The 22,928-nt window shown below is 33.9% G+C and overlaps 3 protein-coding genes and 1 pseudogene across 3 annotated transcripts; all 4 read left to right on the forward strand.

Annotated features, from left to right (window-relative positions):
• Window positions 1–389: 389 nt before the first annotated feature.
• Window positions 390–1,036, forward strand: LOC119601748 (annotated as a pseudogene).
• A 2,018-nt stretch (window positions 1,037–3,054) lies between these two features.
• On the forward strand, window positions 3,055–3,706 carry LOC119601734 (general odorant-binding protein 28a-like). The gene is made up of 3 exons (XM_037952869.1): window positions 3,055–3,252; window positions 3,320–3,408; window positions 3,488–3,706. Exons 1-3 carry the CDS (start codon window positions 3,114–3,116, stop codon window positions 3,704–3,706), a joined length of 447 nt encoding a protein of 148 aa, XP_037808797.1. The 5' UTR covers window positions 3,055–3,113.
• Window positions 3,707–6,381: 2,675 nt separating this feature from the next.
• LOC119601733 (general odorant-binding protein 28a-like) lies at window positions 6,382–7,230 on the forward strand. The gene is made up of 3 exons (XM_037952868.1): window positions 6,382–6,588; window positions 6,759–6,847; window positions 6,910–7,230. The coding sequence occupies exons 1-3, from the start codon at window positions 6,450–6,452 to the stop codon at window positions 7,129–7,131; spliced, it is 450 nt and encodes a 149-aa protein (XP_037808796.1). The 5' UTR covers window positions 6,382–6,449; the 3' UTR covers window positions 7,132–7,230.
• Window positions 7,231–10,805: 3,575 nt separating this feature from the next.
• Window positions 10,806–11,602, forward strand: LOC119601744 (general odorant-binding protein 28a-like). The gene is made up of 3 exons (XM_037952884.1): window positions 10,806–10,996; window positions 11,077–11,165; window positions 11,230–11,602. Exons 1-3 carry the CDS (start codon window positions 10,858–10,860, stop codon window positions 11,446–11,448), a joined length of 447 nt encoding a protein of 148 aa, XP_037808812.1. The 5' UTR covers window positions 10,806–10,857; the 3' UTR covers window positions 11,449–11,602.
• The last annotated feature ends 11,326 nt before the right edge of the window (window positions 11,603–22,928 follow it).

Raw genomic sequence — 22,928 nt, forward strand, 5'->3', positions numbered from 1 at the left:
ATCATGAGGATCAAGATTTGAACCTAATCTATTTAGTCAGGTCATCAGAATCCTTAAGGGCTGTTCAAGAAGGGACACCTTTGAACTAAATTGAGCATCTACCTATAGGTACCGCTCTCATGTACGTACTACATATGAGTATCAATTGAATCAAAAACAAAACTTATCGTAGGTCACCAAACATACTCATATTTTTGGTGTAACATATAATTTCATAGTTGAGGAAGTATATTTTAAATTTTTGGTTAAACATGAACTAAAATAGTGTTAATAAGTTTTAAGCCAGCAATTATTATCGTATAAATACACCAATAGTTTAGCTAAAAGTTATCAGTTTTGATTTAACATTCAAACAATTCGAGTGTAAAAACTACAATATTTTTTTAAAAATGGCAAAACTTTTTGTAATTTTGGCAGTTTTCTGTATTTTTTGGTGGTGTTTTAGTTAAAGGATTTGATAAAAAAGCAGCTGTACAGGCATTTATGGCTAAAATGGATGACTGCAAAGCTGAAATTGGAGCTAATGATTGTTAGTAATATTTGTTTAACTCCTGTATGTATATTTTAAAAACTTATTTATATTAAACTTTCAGCTGATGTCGAGGAATTAGTTGGCAAGAAAGCTGCCTCTACTATGGAAGGCAAATGTTTACGTTCTTGTCTCATGAAGAGATATGAAGTAGTAAGTTGACATTATATACACATATAAACAAGTAATTTAAATAAATACTAATTATTTTTTCCACGCAGATGGACAATAATGGAAAATTCCTTAAAGATGTTGCCTTAACACATGCTCACAAATACACTGATGGCTCTGAGGAAAGAATGAAAATTGCTCGTGAAATAATTGATAACTGTAGTAGCATTGCCGTCTCAGATGATCATTGTGAAGCTGCCGAACAATATGGAAAATGTTTCAGTGATCAAGCTAAGGCTCATAACATTAAGGACGATTTTGATTATTAAACACAATTTAATTGATTTTGGAGAATGACAATGGAAATTGAAATGTTTGTTATGTGTTAGTTAGAGAACTATTGTTTCAATAAAATGCAATTTAAATAAATGTATGAGTTTCTTGCCTTGTTATACATATGTTTACCTGTGCCACTTACAGCTGAAGTAATCTTGCAAGATTTCTGTAGCTGGTACATCCTGATTTACTAAGTAAAATATGCACCCTTCATTTACAAAAAGATTAACTCCCTCAAACAAAAAGTGAACAAGATTTAAATAAAGAATGTTACAATGTTACAAAAAGTTAAGATTGAATGGAAGATGTACAGGTGCATATTACATCAGATCGAATTACATATCGCTAACAGGCATGTTGTGCTAATGGGAAATGCTAGTGGTGAAAATGGTGATCTATGAAATGAACGAAGTGCCTTAGAATTTTCCAATCAGTATTGCTGGGGTATATAATTTTGGGAATAATATTTCTCCCAAGAAATTAGAATCTAATTTTTAATGAAATTCTGGCAATGACAAAGAAAGTGTTCCGGAGTTTTACATTCCTTTTCGCATGCTTTACATTCGTCAAAATTCGTTCGCCCAATATTGTTTGACTGTGTCCGGATATACATATGTATACGTTGTTCACTAAGAATACAAACCACTATACAAACTTGATCATTTTAAGGAGGCTTCTCATTCTGCTTTTGTTGGGGTTACTCCATAGGATTTTAATTATGTCAACTGGCCATATAGGATTCTCTCACAAATCATTGTAATTCAGCCCTCGTTGCTTCGAACGATCTTGCAGTCGTCAGGTTATCATCCATCAATTACCTTCCCTATATAACAAGTACATTCATTGCCGATCAGTTATAGCTTTCTTACAATCCAATACTGTATTATTTGTAACCTTATTAGCTGATGTCGCCGAATTGTCATCTGGTTGTCGGAAATTGTGTTAACCTCTGTCGGTACCATTTTCAATCAAATCATATTTACATTCCGAGTTTAAGTCTGAAACCTAGTTTTAAATGTAAATACATAAGCCCATTTTGTCAACCATTTTAAAGCCATTCGTATAACAATGGATTCTATCAGGGGTTTGTTTCAAATATATCCAGTATACATTGATGATAAGAGCCACCTCATATCTTATATACGATTCGATCAGGAGAATATCCAGTAAAGTTTCTAAAGCTGTCACTTATAGTTATTGTTGAAAAAAGTTCAACAGGTTTTTGAAGTTTAAGTTAGAATCCAACTATTAGTAGTACCTTCCTAGATCCGGCTATATACATATAGTCATAAAATGTTTAATCTAATCGAGAGAAATCGAAACTCTTTTGATTGCTTCAATAAGTTCGTCTCTACTTTCATATTGTTTACCAGAAGCATACTTTCCGGATGAATCATCGAAAAACGTTTTCTATAATATTAAGGTCTGGAGAGTACGGAGGTCAATTAAGAGTCATGACATTTTGTTCTTGAATCCATGACAAGAAACGTCCATGATAATTTTCTAAAAAGGCCATTTATTTAAGGAAAAGACTGTTAAAGCCAACTTTTATAACAGTTTATGATAATGTTTTTCGATAAAAATTACAAATCACAAGTGTCACAATAAGGAATGGCACCGCAAACCACAATGCCTACTTCTCGACTATGTAATCGGTTTAAATTACGTTCTTCATTGCGGAGATCATGAAAATATTTTTATTATTAGAATGGAGTACCAGAATCTAGTTCATTTTATAGTGTGACCTTGAAAAATTTTAAATTTGTTTAAACTACTTTTTATTAGTCACCAATTATAATGTACAAAATTTTGTATTAACATGTGAATCAACTATAGTTTGAAACTTAACATATCGTAAATCATATTTTTGGTTAAAAGATTTTCCAGGCGTAACTTATAATTTCACAGATGAAGAAGTATATCGTTTTAGATATTTGGATAAAACATGCGATAAATTTTCTACTATTCAATATATTAGTTTTGTATGAAATTTGTTGTATTGTCAAAAAAAGTTTTAACAATAAAGCAGGAACTATTATCATATAAATATGACAATAGTTTTGTTAAAAGTTATAAGTTTTGAATTATCACTCAAACGATTCGAGTTCACTTGTGAATAATAAACAACATTTAAAAAATGGCAAAACTTTTTGTAATTTTGACAGTTTTCTGTATTTTTGGAGGTGTCTTAGTTAAAGGATTTGATAAAAAGGCAGCTGTGGAGGCATTTCTGGCGAAAACGGATGATTGCAAAGCTGAAGTAGGAGCTAAAGATTGTTAGTAATATTTGAGAAAAAAAGATTATTTTGTTGGATTTTGAACTTATTTTTATTTAAATTTTAGCCGATGTTGAGGAATTAGTTGGCAAGAAAGCTGCCTCTACTATGGAAGGCAAATGTTTACGTTCTTGTCTAATGAAAAAATATGAAGTGGTAAGTTTCCATATACAAATACGGATAAATATATACATATGAATATACATATGTACTTATTAAATATTTTCCCATACAGATGGATAATAATGGTAAATTTCTGAAGGATGTTGCCTTAACACATGCTCACAAATACACCGATGGCTCTGAGGAAAGAATGAAAATTGCTCGTGAAATAATTGATAACTGTAGTAGCATTGCTGTCTCAGATGATCATTGTGAAGCTGCCGAACAATATGGAAAATGTTTCAGTGATCAAGCTAAGGCTCATAACATAAAGGATGATTTTGATTATTAAAAAATTGAATTTGGAAATTTAAAAGTTTAAACATGTATTAGTTTTTAAGTTATTTTTGTTTCAATAAATTGCAAGTTAACTGAATTCATTTAATACTCCTTATTATAGTATTTGCCAGCTTTATCAGTGTTTAAAAATTTGAAATCTTGAACTTAACCTAAAATTGTTACTCTACTTTCTTATTAATTTTTAGAAGAATTTACCAAAGAATTTACAAACATAGGAAGTGCTCGATTGCAAACCAGAGACACAATTTGTCGTAAACATTGATGCACTGAAGCAAAACATTCAAGCAAATACCGTTATTACATGAATGCCTCTAAACTAGGAGCTCTGTCTCCTGGGACCTGGAGATCTACATTGAAAACCCACAAAACGAAATATAATGTTATCTATGAAGTCCGTGCAATAACTGTATTTTAATAAATATGGCACCAACAGAGGTTAATATAATTACCGTAAGCTAGGAGATAATTAAGTTAATCAACCTAAGGCCGTTTTGACTGTAAGAGAGCCTTATCCGAATACTTTTCCAGAGATCAGCTTTGCATCATATGGATACTAGGGCACTCGCGAATTATCGACAACAAAAGACAAAATGTACTTATTGATGAATTCAAAATCGTTCGACGCTAAAAGATCTGAGTAGTAGTGTAATATTCGAAAAGTACCAGAAATTTAAAGTAAATTTCGAAAGGTGAGCCTATATGAATTTATCATTGACGAGAGAATCCCTACGGCCGCATGGAATAATGAAAGGGTGGATAGAATCAAGAAGATCATATGAAGTGAACCTAACGACAGCAGGACTAGAAGTTTCGTAATGGTACGTATTCTGAATGGACACGCGGGATAGGGACAATGATACTCTGGAATATTTTTTTTAGTATAGCTAAGCTTTCATCGAAATGAGATCCCAATACCTTGAGAAGATGCTATTTCGATATTACATGCCTAAGGAATACTGATTGGAACATTCTAAGGAACTACGTATAGGAAACTGAGTTTCTGAATACCGGACGATAAAACGCACTGCAGGACCAATAGCGTACTAGATGTATTTCTCCAGATCTGATGTATTATATATCCTTCTTTTAGTCATTTTTTTGTTTAGTTTTTCTTCAACTGATCCTGAAAACGCCATATTAAGAAAATCTGCATAAACTTCGTTTTTATATCGGGCTATTTATTGTTCGAGAACCTATGATCACATTGTGGGCTCTCATTCATCTGCAAAACATCAAGGATATACACATGTAGATTAGATCTTTTGGATCTTTTGAGCATCCCGTTCGTTCACTATAACAGGATTAATTTATGCATTAAAATAACAGACTTAATTGGTAAGAGGTGGAATATATCTTTTGAGTCAAAAATTTTGCTTTTTCGAGACCTTTATGGCAAATACACAATATGTTTTCAGAGGTTTCTTCCTAACCGCCATAAAATCTACATACATAGATTCGATTTGGGCCGCGAACACTGTCCAGAAAGAGGCACGGGATTGGGAATCTTCTCTGAAAAACAATTTCTTCTGCTGTCTCTTCGACTACAGCCGCGAGAAGAATCCGGGAACTAAATCTTGGACAACCTTGCATCGATCAAGGCTCTTAACTCCAATGTTATTAAGTCGAAATGTCTTCTCAATTGTATTCAATCATTCCAGATTCCAGGACATGAGGGCATCCGGGGAAATTAAATATATGATTAATGCTCAACCATAGGGTCGTCCCTAGACTTAATTCTTGCGAAAAAGGATATTCACACTCCCCTAACAAAACTTATAAATGAATGGGTTTTAAGTGAGACGGAACTCAGGTGGAATTCACCACTTGTAGAATATCGAGACTGTTCTGGCCCACTCTGACAACAGATAGGACTAGGACTCTCTTGTCTCTTAGTAAGAACTCGATTAGGCTACTAACTGGTATAATTACTGGACACTATATGATTGGACATACATATGTCGGAACGTATGGGCTACCAAGTAATAGCTACTGTAGAAGCTGCTTGGACGAAGAAGAAGTGGAATCGGTAGAACTCCTTCTATGTGACTGCCCAGCCTTACAAGAGCACAGACTACTCTATCTTGGTAGAGCTCTTTTCCATGACCTAAATTGATTGCCAGAGATCAGAGGGTATCACAATGGGCCACAAGGCCTCCGAGTGAACTCGCTTGTTAGCGAGCAATCCTCGTAATCTAACATAACCTTCGATGTAGCATTTTCCAAAATGAATTGATGTTATCTGAGACCACAGTGTCTCATAAGTAATTCCGTTTTGGGATTTTCCATTTGATAGCGTTATTAAGTGCTTTGTCAGTCTAAGACCTGTTGTAAATGTAAAAATAAATGTTATAAAATTCCATATAATGACTATTACTCCCAGCTTAGCGTCAAAACACTTTGTATATATATTGCATTTCTTATCAATCACAAAATAATCGATGATCATTCATAAAAATGTCATATTAATTTTGACTAAAATATGTATATTTCAAATCAAACCTATAATTTAAATATTAATTATTTCGAACAAATAGACAAGCATGCAATTATTTGTTAACTACTTTATTCATTAACTATTTTATTCTAAAGAAATTAATTTTTGAAATAATTTTTTAAATTTTATTTGTTTATTAAAACCATATAAATACACCATTAGTTATAGCGAAAAACATCAGTTCTAAATTAACAATAAAACAGTTTGAGTTTAACCAGCAGTGAAAAATAGTTTAATAAAAATGACAAAACTTTTCGTAACTTTGGCAATTTTGTGTGCTTTTGGTGCTGTTGTAGTTAGTGGTTTCGATAAGGCAGAAGCTATGATCAAATTTATGACTAATTTGGAGGAATGCAAAGAGGAAGTTGGTGCACAAGATTGTAAGTATTATATAAACAATTAAATAATAGCATTTAAGGATTTCCATCAAAAACTTTACTTGAGTTTCTGGACCTTAGGATAGACATACTTTAACACTAACAACTAATCTACCGAAGTTACCCAAGATTCTCAATTATTAAACTTAAAATTCTTTAAATGTCATTTTTAGCTGATTTTGAGGAAATGGTTGCTAAAAAACCTGCTTCCACTATGGAAGGCAAATGTTTACGTTCATGTATCATGAAGAAATGTGGTGTGGTAGGTGAACGTTATTGAATAACATGAACATACATATATTTAATAAATTTTTACTCCTTTAGATGGACGGTAATGGAAAATTCGATAAAGATGCCGCAATAGCTAAAGCGGAGCAAATGACCGATGGCGCTGAAGATAAAATGAAAATTGCTCATGAAATAATTGATGCTTGCAGTGGCATTGAAGTATCAGATGATGAGTGTGAAGCTGCCGAACAATATGGAGAATGTTTCCAAAAAGAAATTGAGGCACATGGTATTAAAGATGAAGATTTTATGCATTGAAAATTCCATGTACTTATGTAGTCTATGTAGACAAATGATTTAAAATTAAAATAAATTTATATATGCAAAATTTATGATTTTATGCATTCATGCACCATATATGTGACAAAAGTAGACTTTTCTGTGGAAATCCTCATATGTAAATAATTGTTAATATGTACATTAGGTCAGGTTAGGTTGAAATACACCTAGGCTACTATCGGGACTGTTGTGCGCTCCTTTTCATGAAGAAAAATGTTCACTGAATGTATTATTTTTCAACGTTCAGAAACTCATTTTCCTGGACGTAATTTCTAAGAATTTTCCAATCAGTGTTAGTGAGAAATGTTATTTCCGGAATAACATCACTTCCAAGATACTTGGATCTAACTTCGACGAATGCCTGACAATGCAAAGAAAATGCTTCAGAGTTTCACTGTTCTCTCCACATGCTCAACATTCGACTGAATCCGCCCCTTCAATTTTGTATAGATGTGCTCGTAAGCCTGTGTGTCCACTTAGAATACGTACCATCATACTAACCTCAGACTTGTTCATTTCGAGGAGATTTCTCGTCTTGCACTCATCAGGGTCATCCCATAGGATCTTTGTGTGAGAAAATGTTATTTTGAATATTAACATTCTGAAAATGTTCAAGAGTCACGGAAAAATACGACAAATGATATCGTTTAACCTTCCTATAAACGCACGTTGCTCTGTGAACTGATTTTCGTCCTTATTAATAACGAGTTAGATTTGCCAGATACATAACTCGGCTCTGAAATGTCGTTTCTTGAGGAAGTTTTTCTTAATTTTAAAGTTTCTTTAATGTTTACCCTGATAAACTTTTGTTTCAACAACTAGGTATCAGTGCCGATTCACACAGGCGAACTTTTTTTGGGAGAGAACGAAATATCTACCAACTCTTTCTCTCACACACAAAATCAAAAGTTTCCCAAAAAAGTTTTCCTGTGTGAACCGGCACCTAATTGCATTAATTTGTTTTTGTATGAATGAGAAGAATAACAAAAGTACTGGTCTACACAAGGAAACTTTAGTTGAGAATATTTTTCTTAATACTCTTTTAAAGTTTCCTTTAAAACTTTTCTTTCAGCAACTACGTGTTAGAACTGGTTCACACTGGGAAACTTTTTGGGAAACTTTTGATTTTTGCGTGTGAGAGAAAGAGAAAAAAATATACGATCTCTTTCTCTCACACACAAAATCAAAAGTTTCTCAACAAAAGTTTTCCAGTGTGAACCAGGTATTAATTGTATTAATTTGTTTTTGTATGAATGAGAAGAATAACAAAAGTACTGGTCTACACAAGGAAACTTTAGTTGAGAAAATTTTTCTTAATTCTCTTTTAAAGTTTCCTTTAAAACTTTTCTTTAAGCAACTACGTGTTAATTGCATTGATTTGTTTATGCTGGTCTACACAAAGAAACTTTTTTTGGGAAACTTTTGATTTTGTGCGTGAGAGGAAGAGAAATAAATATCATTCATCTTTATCGCGGTACGGAGTTTCTCGTACTCGGAAACTGCCGGTCCACACTAGGAAACTATTTTTGGGAAACTTTTGATTTTGCGTGAGAGAGAAAGAAATATCATTAATCTCTTTCGCAGTACGGAGTTTCTCGTACTCGGAAACTTGTTTTGTTTTGCTATTCTTCTCATTCGTACAAAAACAAATCAATGTGACGGTCGACACACAGAAACTTTAGTTGAGAAAGTTTTTCTTAATTCTCTTTTAAAGTTTTCTTAATGTCTACATAGACCTGGTCCACACTAGGAAACTTTTTTTGGGAAACTTTTGATTTTGCGTGCAATTAACTCGTAGTTACTGAAACAAAAGTTTCTATGTGTGGACATTAAGGAAACTTCAAAAGAGAATTAAGAAACAGTTTCTCAACAAAAGTTTTCTAGTGTGGACTAGGTCATAGAAACTTTTGTTTCAGAAACTACGTATTAATTGCATTGATTTGTTTTTGTACGAATGAGAAAAATAACAAAACAAAACGAGTTTCCGAGTACGAGAATTGGAATTGGATTTAATATTTCAAAGAATATCTTCTAAATGCACAATTTCAATGAACTTGAAAATATCTAGAATACAAAATAGACCTAACTTAGCATAATTGGAATTAAATTGACGAAAAAAACTGAAAATATTAAATGAAACATCTTTAATATTTGGAAAACGTTTGCTATAAGTTTACAAATAGGGGAGACTGGGGCAGATTCGACACTTTTTGTTTAGAGCTCTATATCTAAGTACTTATTCAACAGATATAAAAATGTTGTCGCTGGTTATTGTTCTAAGATAATGAATGATAAAAACTCGTACCAAAAACTTATGATAAATTAGTATTAGTTACATATTTTTAGAGTTTGTCAAAACAGTCAGATTCGCCGAAGGTGCCCCTAACCGGGGAATGTGGGCGACGAATGTGCCCACATTCCCCGGTTAGGATTATAAAGTAAAACTCCATTTAATAAAAAATTAGACACAGGTAATTCAGTAATTATTTATAAGTTGAAGAAAACTAATATAAAATGATTACATTTCTTTTCTTTAAACGTAAAATATATTGTCTTGCTAAGCTGGTTTTCGAAGCGTTAATGTTGGGTTTCGCTCCATAAAACCATAAAGCCAATCTTCGCCTGCTTCTTTCATAATGTTTCATTTCTCAGCAAAAGACTTTTCGTTAAGATTGGCATATTCATAAGCTAATTTCCGGAAAGCCTCATAAGTCATTACACACATTTCTTTATGTATTCGACCAATTCAAGCACTTCCTTTTTGGTAAATACTTCCTTCGTAGTAAACTTAGATTTATAAATATCATTGCTTGCAGTCTGGTTGGAATTTAGATCCTCTAAGGGATATATTTTTTTAATACGCAATTCAATTGTTTGATTATTAAGGCTATATTTTCTAGCGGCGGACGTTGGCGTCTCAAGGCCACACAAAACATTAGAAACAGCTTTTTCCATCGCATTTTCGTCAATAGAAGCGCGTTAGGTCTTAGGCTTGCAATTTCGAACCATATTAAAGAATTTTTTAAAGACAAACCGAAAAATAATTTCTTTAGTTTTTCCTTTTTTCTATTAGTCTTCAAAAAACATTATGATTTGACTTATTTTTGTAAGAAAATACATAATATTTAATGACTTTTTAATAACGCTGTCTTAAAAGTTTAAAAATTTCATATACGAAATAATTACCAAATGGAATGAAATATTACAAAAACACCTGTAAAAATATTAAAACACGAGCAGCTAAATAAGCATATTAGCAATAGGTGGCAAACTTTGAGGCAGTTATTTATTTTGATATCCGATACCTATACATCAAACCTAGTGATGTACAATGAGAGCTTTACATCAATAACGCCATTGCCGAAAGTACCCCAATGCCGGAGCTGCCCCAGTCTCCCCTACATACTATTTTTGAAACCGAATGAAAGGTCATTTCATTTCTTTTTCCGTTAAATGTTACATCGGGCGTAACCTAAAATTTCATGTTTTCTACTGTTAATATTAGGACAAATATACAATTAATTATTCACTAATTAATTTTTATTCAGTTGTAATTAAATTAAAACAACAATAAGTTTCATATTAAATATATTTGTTTTGTCGTATAAATACACGAAAAGTTTTATTGATAAAAATCAGTTATAAATCAACCTCAAAACAATTTGTATTTATTTAATAATTTGTTAATAAAAAAAGCTATTAAAAATGACAAAATTATTGGTAACATTGGCAATTATCTGTGCTTTTGGCGCTGTCACTGTTAAGGGATTCGATAAGAAGGCAGCAATAGCAGAATTCATGACTTTTACGGATGATTGCAAAGGAGAAGTTGATGCCAAGGATTGTTAGTATTATATAAATAAATTCAGAACTAGTGGTCGGTTACACGAATAATATTTAAAATTGTGTATATGTAATTTTTAGCCGATGTTGAGGAATTAATGGGTAAAAAACCTGCCTCTACAATGGAAGGTAAATGTTTACGTTCCTGTCTCATGAAAAAATACGAAGTAGTAAGTCGTCTGTCTAACAAAAATTAAACAAAATCTAAATTATTTTACATTTTGCCCTTTTCAGATGGATAATAATGGTAAGTTCCTTAAGGATATCGCCTTAACACATGCCCGCAAATACACCGATGCCTCAGAGGAAAAAATTAAAATTGCTCAAGAAATAATTGATGCATGTGGTGCTATTGCAGTGGCTGATGATCATTGTGAAGCTGCCGAACAGTATGCCAAATGTTTTAGTGATCAAGCCAAGGCTCATAATGTTCAAGATGATTTTGATTATTAAAAAAAATTTTAGGAAATTGTCAACAATGACAAAGTGAGATTTTTGATTTAAATAAGTTTATGTAATATTTTTCTGGAAATATTTATCAAAAGTAATATAAATAACCCTAAAACTAATATATCGTCACCTAAAATGCAAAAGGGCTGTAACAAGCAAAAATTTGAAAATTTACTTTTTGATTGGAAATGATGCACGGCATAATGTTGTCAGATATTTTCAGAACTCTATTATCAAAAAATCCGATTTTATTAACGAAATTCAAACATAAACTGGTGTTCAATATGAAGTCTAATAAATGGCATAGGTCCAATAATGCATCCATTCTGAGAAAACTTGATGTTGTTATTGTGAAACTTATTACTTCAAACTTTAACATGATATTAATAATAAGAAATTTTTCAACATCAGAGTGATTTTTTTAAGAGATCCTCCTTTGAGGGCTTAGTTCAATTATAGGCTAAACTGTTAAGGGATAAAAATACATACATATATTAATTTCTAAAAACCAATAATATAATTTTATTCAAACAATTTTATAAAAATAGGTTAGGTTGATAGGAGGATGTATACTACATCAAATCCGAATAAATACACCTAGGCCGGTTGTGCACTCCTTTTCGTGAAAAAAATTCACTGAACGTCCAGTTTCCTGGACGTAATTCCTAAGAATTTTCCAATCAGTGTTAGTTAGGAATGTTATTTATGGAATAATATCACTTCCAAGATGCTTGAATCTAACTTCGACTAATGCCTGACAGTGGCAAAGAAAGTGCTCCAGAGTTTCACTGTGCTCTCCACATGCCCTATATTCGTCTGAATCCACACGTCCAATTTTGTATAGATGTGCTCGTAATCCTGTGTGTCCCCTTAGAATACGTACCATCATACTAACCTCGGACTTGCTCATTTAGAGAAGATTTCTCGTTTTGCTCTCATCAGGGTCACCCCATAGGATCTTTGTGGTTCTACTCACCGTTTCATTATTCCAAGAGGCCTTATGGGATTCTCTCACCCATATTTTTAATTCAGTTTTTGTTGAGTCGAATGATTTTGCGTTTCTCAGGATAACTACCTCGAGCTCCCTTCCCTTTAAAGTTATTACATTCGCCCTATCGTTGCCGACTACTCCCGAGTGACCTGGTACCTATATAATGTAAACCTTACCTCTGGGAGAATATTAAGTTAAAGCTTTCTTACAATCCAATACGGTCTTAGATTTAATTCTATCACCTGATATCCCTCTAATTGCCTTCTGGCTGTCGGTAAATATATTAAGTCTTGTGGGCGCCATATTTATTCTAATCCTGCAAGCTTGTGTTATGATTACATAAACGGTGGTATATTTCTGTTTCTGGGTCTTCAATATAGAACCCCAGGCCCACTTTGCCCCCTAATTTAGAGCCATCCGTGTAGCAACGGATTCCTACTGGTATTCGCTCTAATGTTCCGCTTGACCAAGACATTCTATCTGGGATCAGCGTTTCAAAGTTTCCGACATATTCTGTATCTGGTAGTTACATCTAATACTTCTTCTCTGATTCGATTGACGAAGGTAGCTTTATAACCTAATTTTAATGTGATCAAGTCTTTAGTATTAAGGAAATCCATAAGGGCTTGTCCCCTGTGATTGGTGTTTGTACTACCCCAAACTACATGATGGGAATTGGCATCACAACCTATTAAAATATTCTTATTTTTCCTTTGTGCCTCTTCAACCAGTTTCATCAGATCCGACGTTGGTTGTAGTGTCGGAGAATCGAAGGGCAGGTAAACGGATGCAAGGTATATGTTGCCACGACCTTGCATCCGATGTGGAAAATTCTGTTGGGAGGAGCAAACATAAGTTCTTGTGACATAAGATACAGCGTAGAAAAGTTGGAATTAAAGCAACATGCATCTTACCTGTGTTAATTTTAGCCATCAGAGCGTTGGTGGCGGTCTCGCTCTGATGGTGGATTTATTTGGATAACCTCAATCATGGTCATCAATCAATCAGTCTTCAAGCGAGTTACTTTTCACCTCCTGACTCTTTGGACTCGATTCTTCCGGGTAGCCTGAAGTGGGTACCTACTATTGATGGCACTGCTGTGTCCTTATCTGACATAGGAATAGCAGTCTTTTTAATCGACACCTTCCCAATTTTGGAAAGCACTGCTGTTCTGTCTTCTAGCGAGTGAGTGATTTCCCCCTCGCTTTTAGGATTTGGCTACTTAATATTACCAGTTGCTAATGATGCTTTGGGTACCGTCTTATGTGTTTTAGAGTCCTTGTTGGGGCCGGTTTTGACAGCCCTTTCAATCGGCGTCTTCTCAATTTTGGAAAGGGCAGTTGCACTTTCTTCTACCGAGTTAGTTGTAACTTCCTCGCTTTTAGGATTTGACTCCTCAACGTTATCAGTAGTGGCTACTGATGCTGTGTTCTTAGGTTTTTTAGTGTCCTTTTCGAGGCTTATTGTAACAGCCCTTCCAATCGGCACCTTCCCAATTTTGAATATGACAGATTTAGAGGCGAAGTAAGCTCTACCTTTATTCTTGGCAAGACTAGCCATGGAGTTCTTGTCGATACCTATTACAAATAGAGTTCCCTCAGGTTCTTCTTTCCTGTAAAAGACATCCCATTTTTTCACGGCCAGGTCAGCATTTTGACCTACAAGAATTTCAGTTTACTGCCCCATCCTTTTATGTAGACAGTGGACTTTAAGAGCACTGGAAGCTCGCTCTTCTTTGCCAGTCCCCGCTTAGCGCCGTACCAGGGAGTTCTTTAGGGTGCTAACACATTGGTGAGATGCCAAACTCATCAACATCACGCCTATGCTGAACTCGCAGCTCAGGCTTCCTATTGGTTGTTTGCCCTTTGAAGCGATTGCGTGGTCCACTATCTTATTGTTGACCAGATCTTCTATCTTACTCTGCTGGTCTATTGGAATTTTGCCTGTCGGATTACCGGCATCGTAAACTGCATAGCAGAGATCCTCCCGGTGTCTGACTTGAGGTTACTTTAAGTGAAGTAAAGCTTGGCTTCGCCTGTGTATTAGAAGACGGGAAGCTCTTTTTTAGAGCTCTCTCCGAGTACATCCTTCTCTTTCACCCCTATGTTTATGCCAATGGCATGCTGTACACTTGAAGCATTGTGCGCCACGGAGGCCAAGGTTCCCACCTCCGTAGTAGTCTTTTGCTTACGATTGCAGGATGACGACGACACGTGACTCGCGAGTAGATCAACACTTGCCGTCAGTACTGGTTTATTTAAGCCCTGCACCGTAACTTTTATCTTTTTATTTTCCATATTGTTTTTTTCCAGTTTTTTGGTCCACTGGGAATATAATATTCCCAGGTGGTCCTTAGGAGGTATTATCGTGGGTGGTGCACAATGCATATTCCATGCGCTTTATCCATAATAGAATCTACGGTTAAAAGAGTAGGGGCAACTAACGGTAGTCAACTTACCACTAGGACATTAAATGACTTTTGGACTAATGACATTGACATGACTAATTATAAGGCCTTCGACTTCACAATGGGCAATAGAGTACAAACTGTTAGTTTTTAACTTATGTTATTGTGATCTTTGTGGAGTTCTTGAAGATTCGTCTCATTAAGTGAGAACCTATAAAAGCGGACTTTTTAGTACTTTATCCTTCTTAAAAATGTCCTTTTTAAATATTCTATAAAATTAAACCTAGAAACATAAAATTAAAAGAGGGACTTTTTGATACTTTTTCGTTCTTCAAAATGTACCTTTTCAGTTTAGAAACATTAAATTAAACATATATATAGATGAGAACCTAAAAAGGGAACTTGTTGGTACTTTTTTATTCTTCAAAAGATACTTTTTGAATTTTCTATAATATTGAACCAAGACACATGAAATTAAGCATGTTCTATAATATTGAATCTAGAAACATAAAATTAAACATTCAGAATCTTAAGTGAATGAAAATCTGTAGGAAAGGATTTTTGGTACTTTTAAAAGCATCTCAAATATAAGCAGCATGCTTATGTAAAGGTACGATGGGTAGAAACGGCGTTGAATGAAGTTGTCCACTATATAGGTGAATCCTTCGAAAGCAAACTGTATACACTGGCGGTATGTATTGACATCGAAGTCACCTTCAATAACGTACACACTGATACTCTTATCCAATACTTAGACCAGTTTTATGTTGACCGGGTGCTCCGTAACTGGTTCAACTACATGCTAAGGAACAGATGGATAAGCTGCGAGATGGTCGATATAACCATCAGAGTATTTCGCGGTACACCACAGGGCGGCATTTTGTCCCCTTTACTCTGGGTAACCACGATAAATAGCCTCCTAAGGACCCTAACCTAGAAAGGATTTAGACCTGTCTGTGGCAGACGATTTCGTAATACTTCTAAGGGGAAAAGATCAAAATTACTTGTGTAGAAGGGCTGAGGAGGCTCTGAACACGGCCTTGAGCTGGGCTCAACCTAGAGGCTTCAATGTTAACCCGTCGAAGACAGAAATATGTCTCTTCACAAGAAAGATGGTGACAGACAGAGTTAAATACTTAGGTGTAATACTTGACATAGAGGAAAGGATTAACAAGGCACATCGGTGCTGGGCGCTATGTAGAAGAACCATAGGCATGAAATGGGGCCTTAGTCCTACTATGACACATTGGCTCTATAAAAGTGTAATTAGACCCATCCTATACTTCAATAATCTGGTGGACTTCTTTCGAAAAAAAGTGTAGTATCAAACTACTACAGGTAGTTCAGCGTACATGCTGCTTGGGTACAAGTGGAGCCATGAGCACTACGTCAACGAAGGCTCTGGAAACAATGCTAGATATTCCACCCATTGAAACATACATATATAAGATATGAGACTGCACTTACAGCCGAACGGCTCATAACTTTAGGCGAACTGGCCAATAGCGGTTATAGGACACGTCATCAATGTATACTGGACACATTAGAAGGCTTTACACAATCATCGGACGTGTCCGATCGCATACCAGAGACAAAATATGTCGGAAGCTTTGAAACGTTGATCCCAGATAGAATGTCTTGTTCAAGCGGAACTTTAGAGCAAATACCAGTAGGAATCCGTTGCTACATGGATGACTCTAAATTGGGAGACAAAGTGGGCTTGGGTTTTTATATTGAAGACCCAGAAACATAAATATACCACCGTTTACCTAATCACAACACAAGCTTCCAGCCAGAAGTCTGAGCAATAACGGAATGCGTAAATTGGATTAGAATAAATATGGCGCCCACAGGGCTTCACATATTTACCGACAGCCAGAAGGCAATTAGGGCGATATCAGGTGATAAAGTTAAATCTAAAACCGTTTTGGATTGTAAAAAAGCTCTAAACGAATACTCTCCCAGAGGTAAGGTTCACATCATATGGCTACCAGACCACTCGGGAGTAGTAGGCAATGAAAGAGCGAATGTAATAGCTTTAAAGAGAAGGGAACTCGAGGTAGTTAACCTGACGAACGCAAAACCATTTGAAGCAACGAGGTCAGAATTAAAATTATGGGTGAGAGAAACCCATAAGGCCTCTTTGAATAATGAAACCGTGGGTAGAACCACAAAGATCCTATGGGGTGACCCTAACGAGACGCCTTCTTACCTCGGGAACTCGAGGTAGTTAACCTGATGAACGCAAAATTATTTGAAGCAACGAGGGCAGAATTAAAATTATGGGTGAGAGAAACCCATAAGGCCTCTTTGAATAATGAAACCGTGGGTAGAACCACAAAGATCCTATGGGTTGACCCTTACGAGACGCCTCCTTAAAATGAACAAGTCTGAGGTTAGTATGATGGTACGTATTCTGAGTGGGCACACCTATACAAAATTGGTCGTGCGGATTCAGACGAATGTAGAGCATGTCGAGAGGATAGTGAAACTCTGGAGCACTTTCTTTGCCATTGTCAGGCTTTCGCCGAAATTAGGTCCAAATATCTTGGAAGTGATATAATTCCGGATATAATATCACTCACGAACACTGATTGGAAATTTCTTAGAAATTACGTCCAGGAAACTGAGTTTCTGAACATCGGACGATAATACATTTAGTGAATATTATATAAGGTTTTTGTTTTTACCAACAAACATTTTCCATGAAAGGGAGCGCACAACAGGCCCGATAGTGGCCTAGGTGTATTTCTTCGGATTTGATGTAGATACATCCTCCTATCAACCTAACCTGGTAAAGGGTATATAAGATTTGGCACAGCCGAATATAGAACTCTTACTTGTTCAGCTTGCTGTTATCTATTAAGTCTAATAACAAGTCCATTTTATAGTCATACCTAAAGGACGAAATGTCAAATCAACTCCATTTTTGATGATATATACTTTTAATAAAACACAATAAATAAATTTTTAGGGAAATATATGTACATATTTATTCAAAAAATGTTTTTTTTTATACTATATATAATTTGTTTATATAAATTTCTTTTTTTGTAGTTTAATACATATCAATAGTAAAATTGATACGAGGAGTACATTTTACAAATGACATGATATTTGTTTTTAAATTCTTATATAAGAAAAATAATTAATATATATATATGTATTTCAGCCAATTATATAAATCAAACTATACAATTATAATTAAATATATTTAATAAAGTAATGGTTTTAATTAATATTTAAAAAGAACAATAATTATAGTAAAATATTACTCTGTGTTGCTTAAAATAAATATTACCAAAAGCATAAAAAGCTTAAAACTTAATATGAACAAAAAATTTAATTTAATTTAAAATTGAATTATAGTTTATATTACATTACCATAAAAAATTATAAATAAATAATAATTTTACAATTTTTTATAAACAAAAAATGGTCACGTATACGTATATTATCCAACAAACCAAGATTTTAAATCCAAATTTGAAAATGTTTTATGATCATATGATTTCTATCAAATTAGTAACGTTTGTTGGTTAGTATTTTATAAATCATAATAATTTTATGTTTTTTCTTTTTGAAGGCGTTTTTTTATTTGAAATATACTTTTTATTTAATATACAATAAATTTTGTTTTTTTATAACAGTATTTATAAACTTATTCTTTTTTTTTCTTTAATAATTTTTAAGCCAAAACATAACATTTTTATTTAAAATAAATTTTGATTCGATTTCTTTTTCTGTTTATAAAATAATATAACAGTTTTAGGATTTATTATATATGTATGTATATATGAATATATTATTTATATTTAAATACATAAATATGTATAATTTTTAATTATTATTTTTAATTATATCTTTTTTCAATAAACCTGATATTATTTCTTGATTTATATTGTAAATTGTTTAAAAAAACAAACAAAAATAAATAAAATTTCAAAAAAAAAAATATTAGGACTTTACATAAAACAGATATTAAAAAAATTATAGTATAATTAACAAATTTTACATGAAACCAAAAATAATAATTATTTTAATTTGTTAAAAAAAAGTTTATTTAGAGATCTTCATTCTAGGGGTTTTCCTTAGGCTCTCTATCAATACTTTAGAGAACTCCAATAATATTCATATAATCTTCCTCTTGAATTGCTTTTTGTGTTGCCTTCAAAATAGTATAGTTAAAGAAGTTCTGCCGATTCTTATATACCCTTCAAATTATAATTACTTTATAAATTAAAAAAATTTAAATTTCTTTAAAAGTTTTTTTTATATATCAAACTTCACGAAAGCATGTCTGATAGAATTATTGAAGATTTTGATTCCGTATATATTTGGGGTCTTCATAAAATTAATTTCAACAAACATACAGAATGGACGGAAATATGTACATCAAACGATACCGCTTTCTATAAGGATCCATACATATGTATATTTATAGAGTCGGAAAGACAAAGTTATATATATCCGTCTATATAATAACATTTGAGTAAACTCTAACAATATATTTCTAGTAAAATAGATCATTTCAAGGAAATAGTTATTTTACACAAAAATCACTAAAATAACTAGTTCTAAGGCTGTTGGTAATCAAAAGGTTCCATAGAACTAGTTCCGCGAGTAATAATTTCCAAGAAAAGTAATAGATCAATGATATAGTTTCAGATCCATTCTCTAGAACGAGTATCGACTGTATAAAGCTTCTACAGAACCCATACAAAAGGACACAAAACGAATAAAAATAAATTGATTTAACGCTCAACAAGTTAAAGACCCTATCCAAGCATTAAACTCTGTAAAATGGAACGTTCAAGTTCAATCAGCTCAATTTATTTTATTTCAAAACACATAGATTGGATTAGAAATGGCACAAAGCACCACGACCCTATTTGAATCTCTTGTGCAGCCCGTAAGTTCATCATATCAGGTTCCATTCACACACGAAAATAAAGAGGTTTGATTCGTAATAAGTGGAATATATCCTTCGGGGCTAGTACTGCTAAAGACATAAGGTTATCAGTGGTTTATTTTAGATTTATTAAACAAATTTTCTATACATTTATCCCGTAATAAACCATTAAGTTTATTAATCATTTATGAAATGAAGGTGTATTGTTTAACTGTAGAATCTACCGGCTGGAACTATCAGTTGTTTCGATAATTGACGCATGTTTCTACAGATGTTTTTACCGCCACTTTCGATGTAAAAAGATTTAAATCAAATGTCCATAAAAACTACTCCTTGAAACCTCCATCCCTTGAAAGCGATATAGAACATGTTGCAGAACTAATATAAAGAATTTAATGTGGTTCTAAAACTACTAAAGACGTATTACCGCATACATGTGTTTATAGATTTCGAAATCGATCAAGAATTTCAGGTATGTTACTCTGTAACCCGGCTCGAAAGAAAAAAAATTTCGAATTTGTATGTTAAATACATTCCGTTCGAATCGAAATACGGAGTAACTAAACCCAACCCCCCACCCCTCCCTTACATTTTAAATTGATAGGCATGCTAATGGGACATTGCTCCGTTAGAGCCTTTGTCAGTATGTGGAACAGTAATATACCGGACTATTGCAGCTTATGCGAAGATGAGAAAGTAGAGACAATCGAGCATATAATTTGCCACTGTTCTAGGATTTCAGGCTGAAACGGCTAGGGAATAGGTTCTATGACGAACATGGGGAAATTGCGGGTCTTAACCCTCGTAGTCGACTAGGTTTTGTCAAGGGAATTTGTGACTTCTTCGAGTGGGCTTTATAGGTGGGGCAAAGATTTTCTATCTCATTTCTTTATTCTTTAGGGTACTGACTTGGTAATGGTAATGGGTTGTAATCCCTTGGAAATACACCAGTTTCCATTCATCTATCCCCTTTATCTATCTTCTTTTTGCATGTTTTCTTGTGGTGTTTTTGTTTCTCTGTCTTTGAATCTTCACTCTTTGAAGGGAATCACAATGGACCTTATGGTCTCCGAGTGGATATGCACCTTTTTATGATGCATATCCACTTTATGGGAACAACTTTCGCGTTATCGCCATTATTTTTTAAAGATGGTCAGGTTTACAGTTGTTGCCAAGCTTTCGACGGAATTGCGTCTCACTCGCACTAATTTAATGTACTTATTACTTCATATGACTATTTCCAAGTTATGCGCTATCTGTATTAAACGCGTGCTTTCGTTTTACCTCAAAGTGAGGTTATGTGTTTAACCTGATAGAGACTTTGTGCCGGTGCTCTTTTGAAACTGAAATTATACTGGTGGAGATCATTAAAACTCTTAAATTTAATTCTGTTGGAGACCAAAGAATACATTTGATAAAATTACGTTCAGTGCTCCAACTTCCAATAAGAAATTTTAGAACGTTTGGTGGGGTTTCTCCGAACCAACGTGTGATAACCTGTCAATATGAGTGTATGATGCACCGGCTTCCTAACTAAACCAAAAAAAAATTAAACTAGCTGCCAACTTCCAATAAGAAGTTTTAGACCGTTTGGTGGGGTTTCGCCGAACCAACGTGTGATAACCTGGCAATATGAGTGTGTGATGCACCGCCTTCCTAGCTAAACCCATAAAAAGGAAACTAGCTGGGGAAACATCTAGGTTAAGCAAAGAATGCCGGGTATCTGTGAATGAGATAGCGAATGATAAACTTGTTCGAACTGATGAACTATATGAAATGGCCCGAATCAGATGGTTAAGTGAAACCACCTGTCTTACTTCAAGGTCAACCTGGCTTGTATTACTTAAGATGACAACAAAATTGTTCTCAAATCTATAAATAACTTATCCACGAGTCTGTATAATGTACTGTAAAAAACTGGCTTTAGCATACTGTAGTTTCCCGGTTTTAAGACTTCTTTTGAGATTTTAATCAAGATTCATACAATTAGTTAAAGAATTTTTAGCAAACGGAAGCTATAAACATTAAGTATTGCAATAGTAAAGCTTTTTTGTTCGAAATTTATACGTAAAGTACCGAAAAGTTTTCCGTGTTATGCTAGACACTTTTTGGACGATTGGCTTGTATCCGATAGACTGTTTGATGGGTGTAAAGTTTTTAACGACTGGTCTAAGATAGATACCGGCACTACGTAAAAAGTTGCTTCAGACTCCCTGAATTTAGTGTCTTCAAAGCAGAGATCCTTGGGATCTGGATCTGTCAATAGTCAAGCTGCTCTCAGAGCATTGGCTTGTCACACGGTTCATTCGAGCCTGGCTGTAGATTACTCTTAGGAACATGGTAATGAAGTTGCGGGCGAACTAGCTAGATTATATCCTTAACTAGATGATAGGGATAAAAGATTGAATGCATACATCTGTCACTGTCATAGGTTGATTTTCGAGAGAATCTGTGACATCATCAACCAGTTCTGGAATAGTTGAATGAATTTCAAAATATCAAGGGCGTAATGGCCAACACTTGATGTAAGGGCTACCAAAATACTTATAGGACTGGAACGGGGCATTGCTTAATTAGGTCTTTTGTCAGTAATATAAAGAGGAACTAGAGACGATTGAGCACATAATTTGCTACTGTCCTAGAACACGGAATCTTATGTTGAAATGGAAATAGGTTCCCTCGCATTCTACTGGATTTTATCAGGGAAATTAGTACTTTTTTCGATTACGTTTTAAAGGGAAATTTAGATTCTCTCACATTTCTTTCTTTTGAGAACGACTGGTTTAATCTTTTGGATTGAAAACCCCTGGGAATCGACTGCTCCATACATCTCTCCTCTTTCATCTTTTTCCAGTGTTCTGTTTCTCTATCTTTTGATCTTCACTTTCTATGAAAGGAATAACAATGGAACTTAGAATCTTATAGTGGAGTTGCATAATTATAGGGTGCAAACCCCTGCTTAACAAAAACCTCATTCAGTATTGCCGTTTTAAATCAATTAACAAATGTTCCATGTCACATTTTTAGTTAAGTTCATGAAATAGTTTCTAAAAGTGGACAATTTTTCGAAATTCATAAATTATCAAAAATTTAAAAACTAAAAAATTATTGTTAAAAAATAAAATTAAATAAAAAGTTTGTTTCCAAATTTTATACAACATATTTATTTGTTG

Source organism: Lucilia sericata, unplaced genomic scaffold, assembly GCF_015586225.1.
Source record: "Lucilia sericata isolate MDLA Ls3-8-SP2 unplaced genomic scaffold, ASM1558622v1 Contig000187F_arrow, whole genome shotgun sequence".
Lineage (NCBI taxonomy): Eukaryota > Metazoa > Arthropoda > Insecta > Diptera > Calliphoridae > Lucilia > Lucilia sericata.

Coding starts and splice junctions, on each gene's coding strand:
- LOC119601733 (XM_037952868.1), top strand. CDS start 6,450: ATGACAAAACTTTTCGTAACTTTGGCAATTTTGTGTGCTTTTGGTGCT. Junction 6,589..6,758: donor GGAAGTTGGTGCACAAGATT/GTAAGTATTATA, acceptor TGTCATTTTTAG/CTGATTTTGAGGAAATGGTT. Junction 6,848..6,909: donor TCATGAAGAAATGTGGTGTG/GTAGGTGAACGT, acceptor TTACTCCTTTAG/ATGGACGGTAATGGAAAATT.
- LOC119601744 (XM_037952884.1), top strand. CDS start 10,858: ATGACAAAATTATTGGTAACATTGGCAATTATCTGTGCTTTTGGCGCT. Junction 10,997..11,076: donor AGAAGTTGATGCCAAGGATT/GTTAGTATTATA, acceptor TGTAATTTTTAG/CCGATGTTGAGGAATTAATG. Junction 11,166..11,229: donor TCATGAAAAAATACGAAGTA/GTAAGTCGTCTG, acceptor TGCCCTTTTCAG/ATGGATAATAATGGTAAGTT.
- LOC119601734 (XM_037952869.1), top strand. CDS start 3,114: ATGGCAAAACTTTTTGTAATTTTGACAGTTTTCTGTATTTTTGGAGGT. Junction 3,253..3,319: donor TGAAGTAGGAGCTAAAGATT/GTTAGTAATATT, acceptor TTTAAATTTTAG/CCGATGTTGAGGAATTAGTT. Junction 3,409..3,487: donor TAATGAAAAAATATGAAGTG/GTAAGTTTCCAT, acceptor TTTCCCATACAG/ATGGATAATAATGGTAAATT.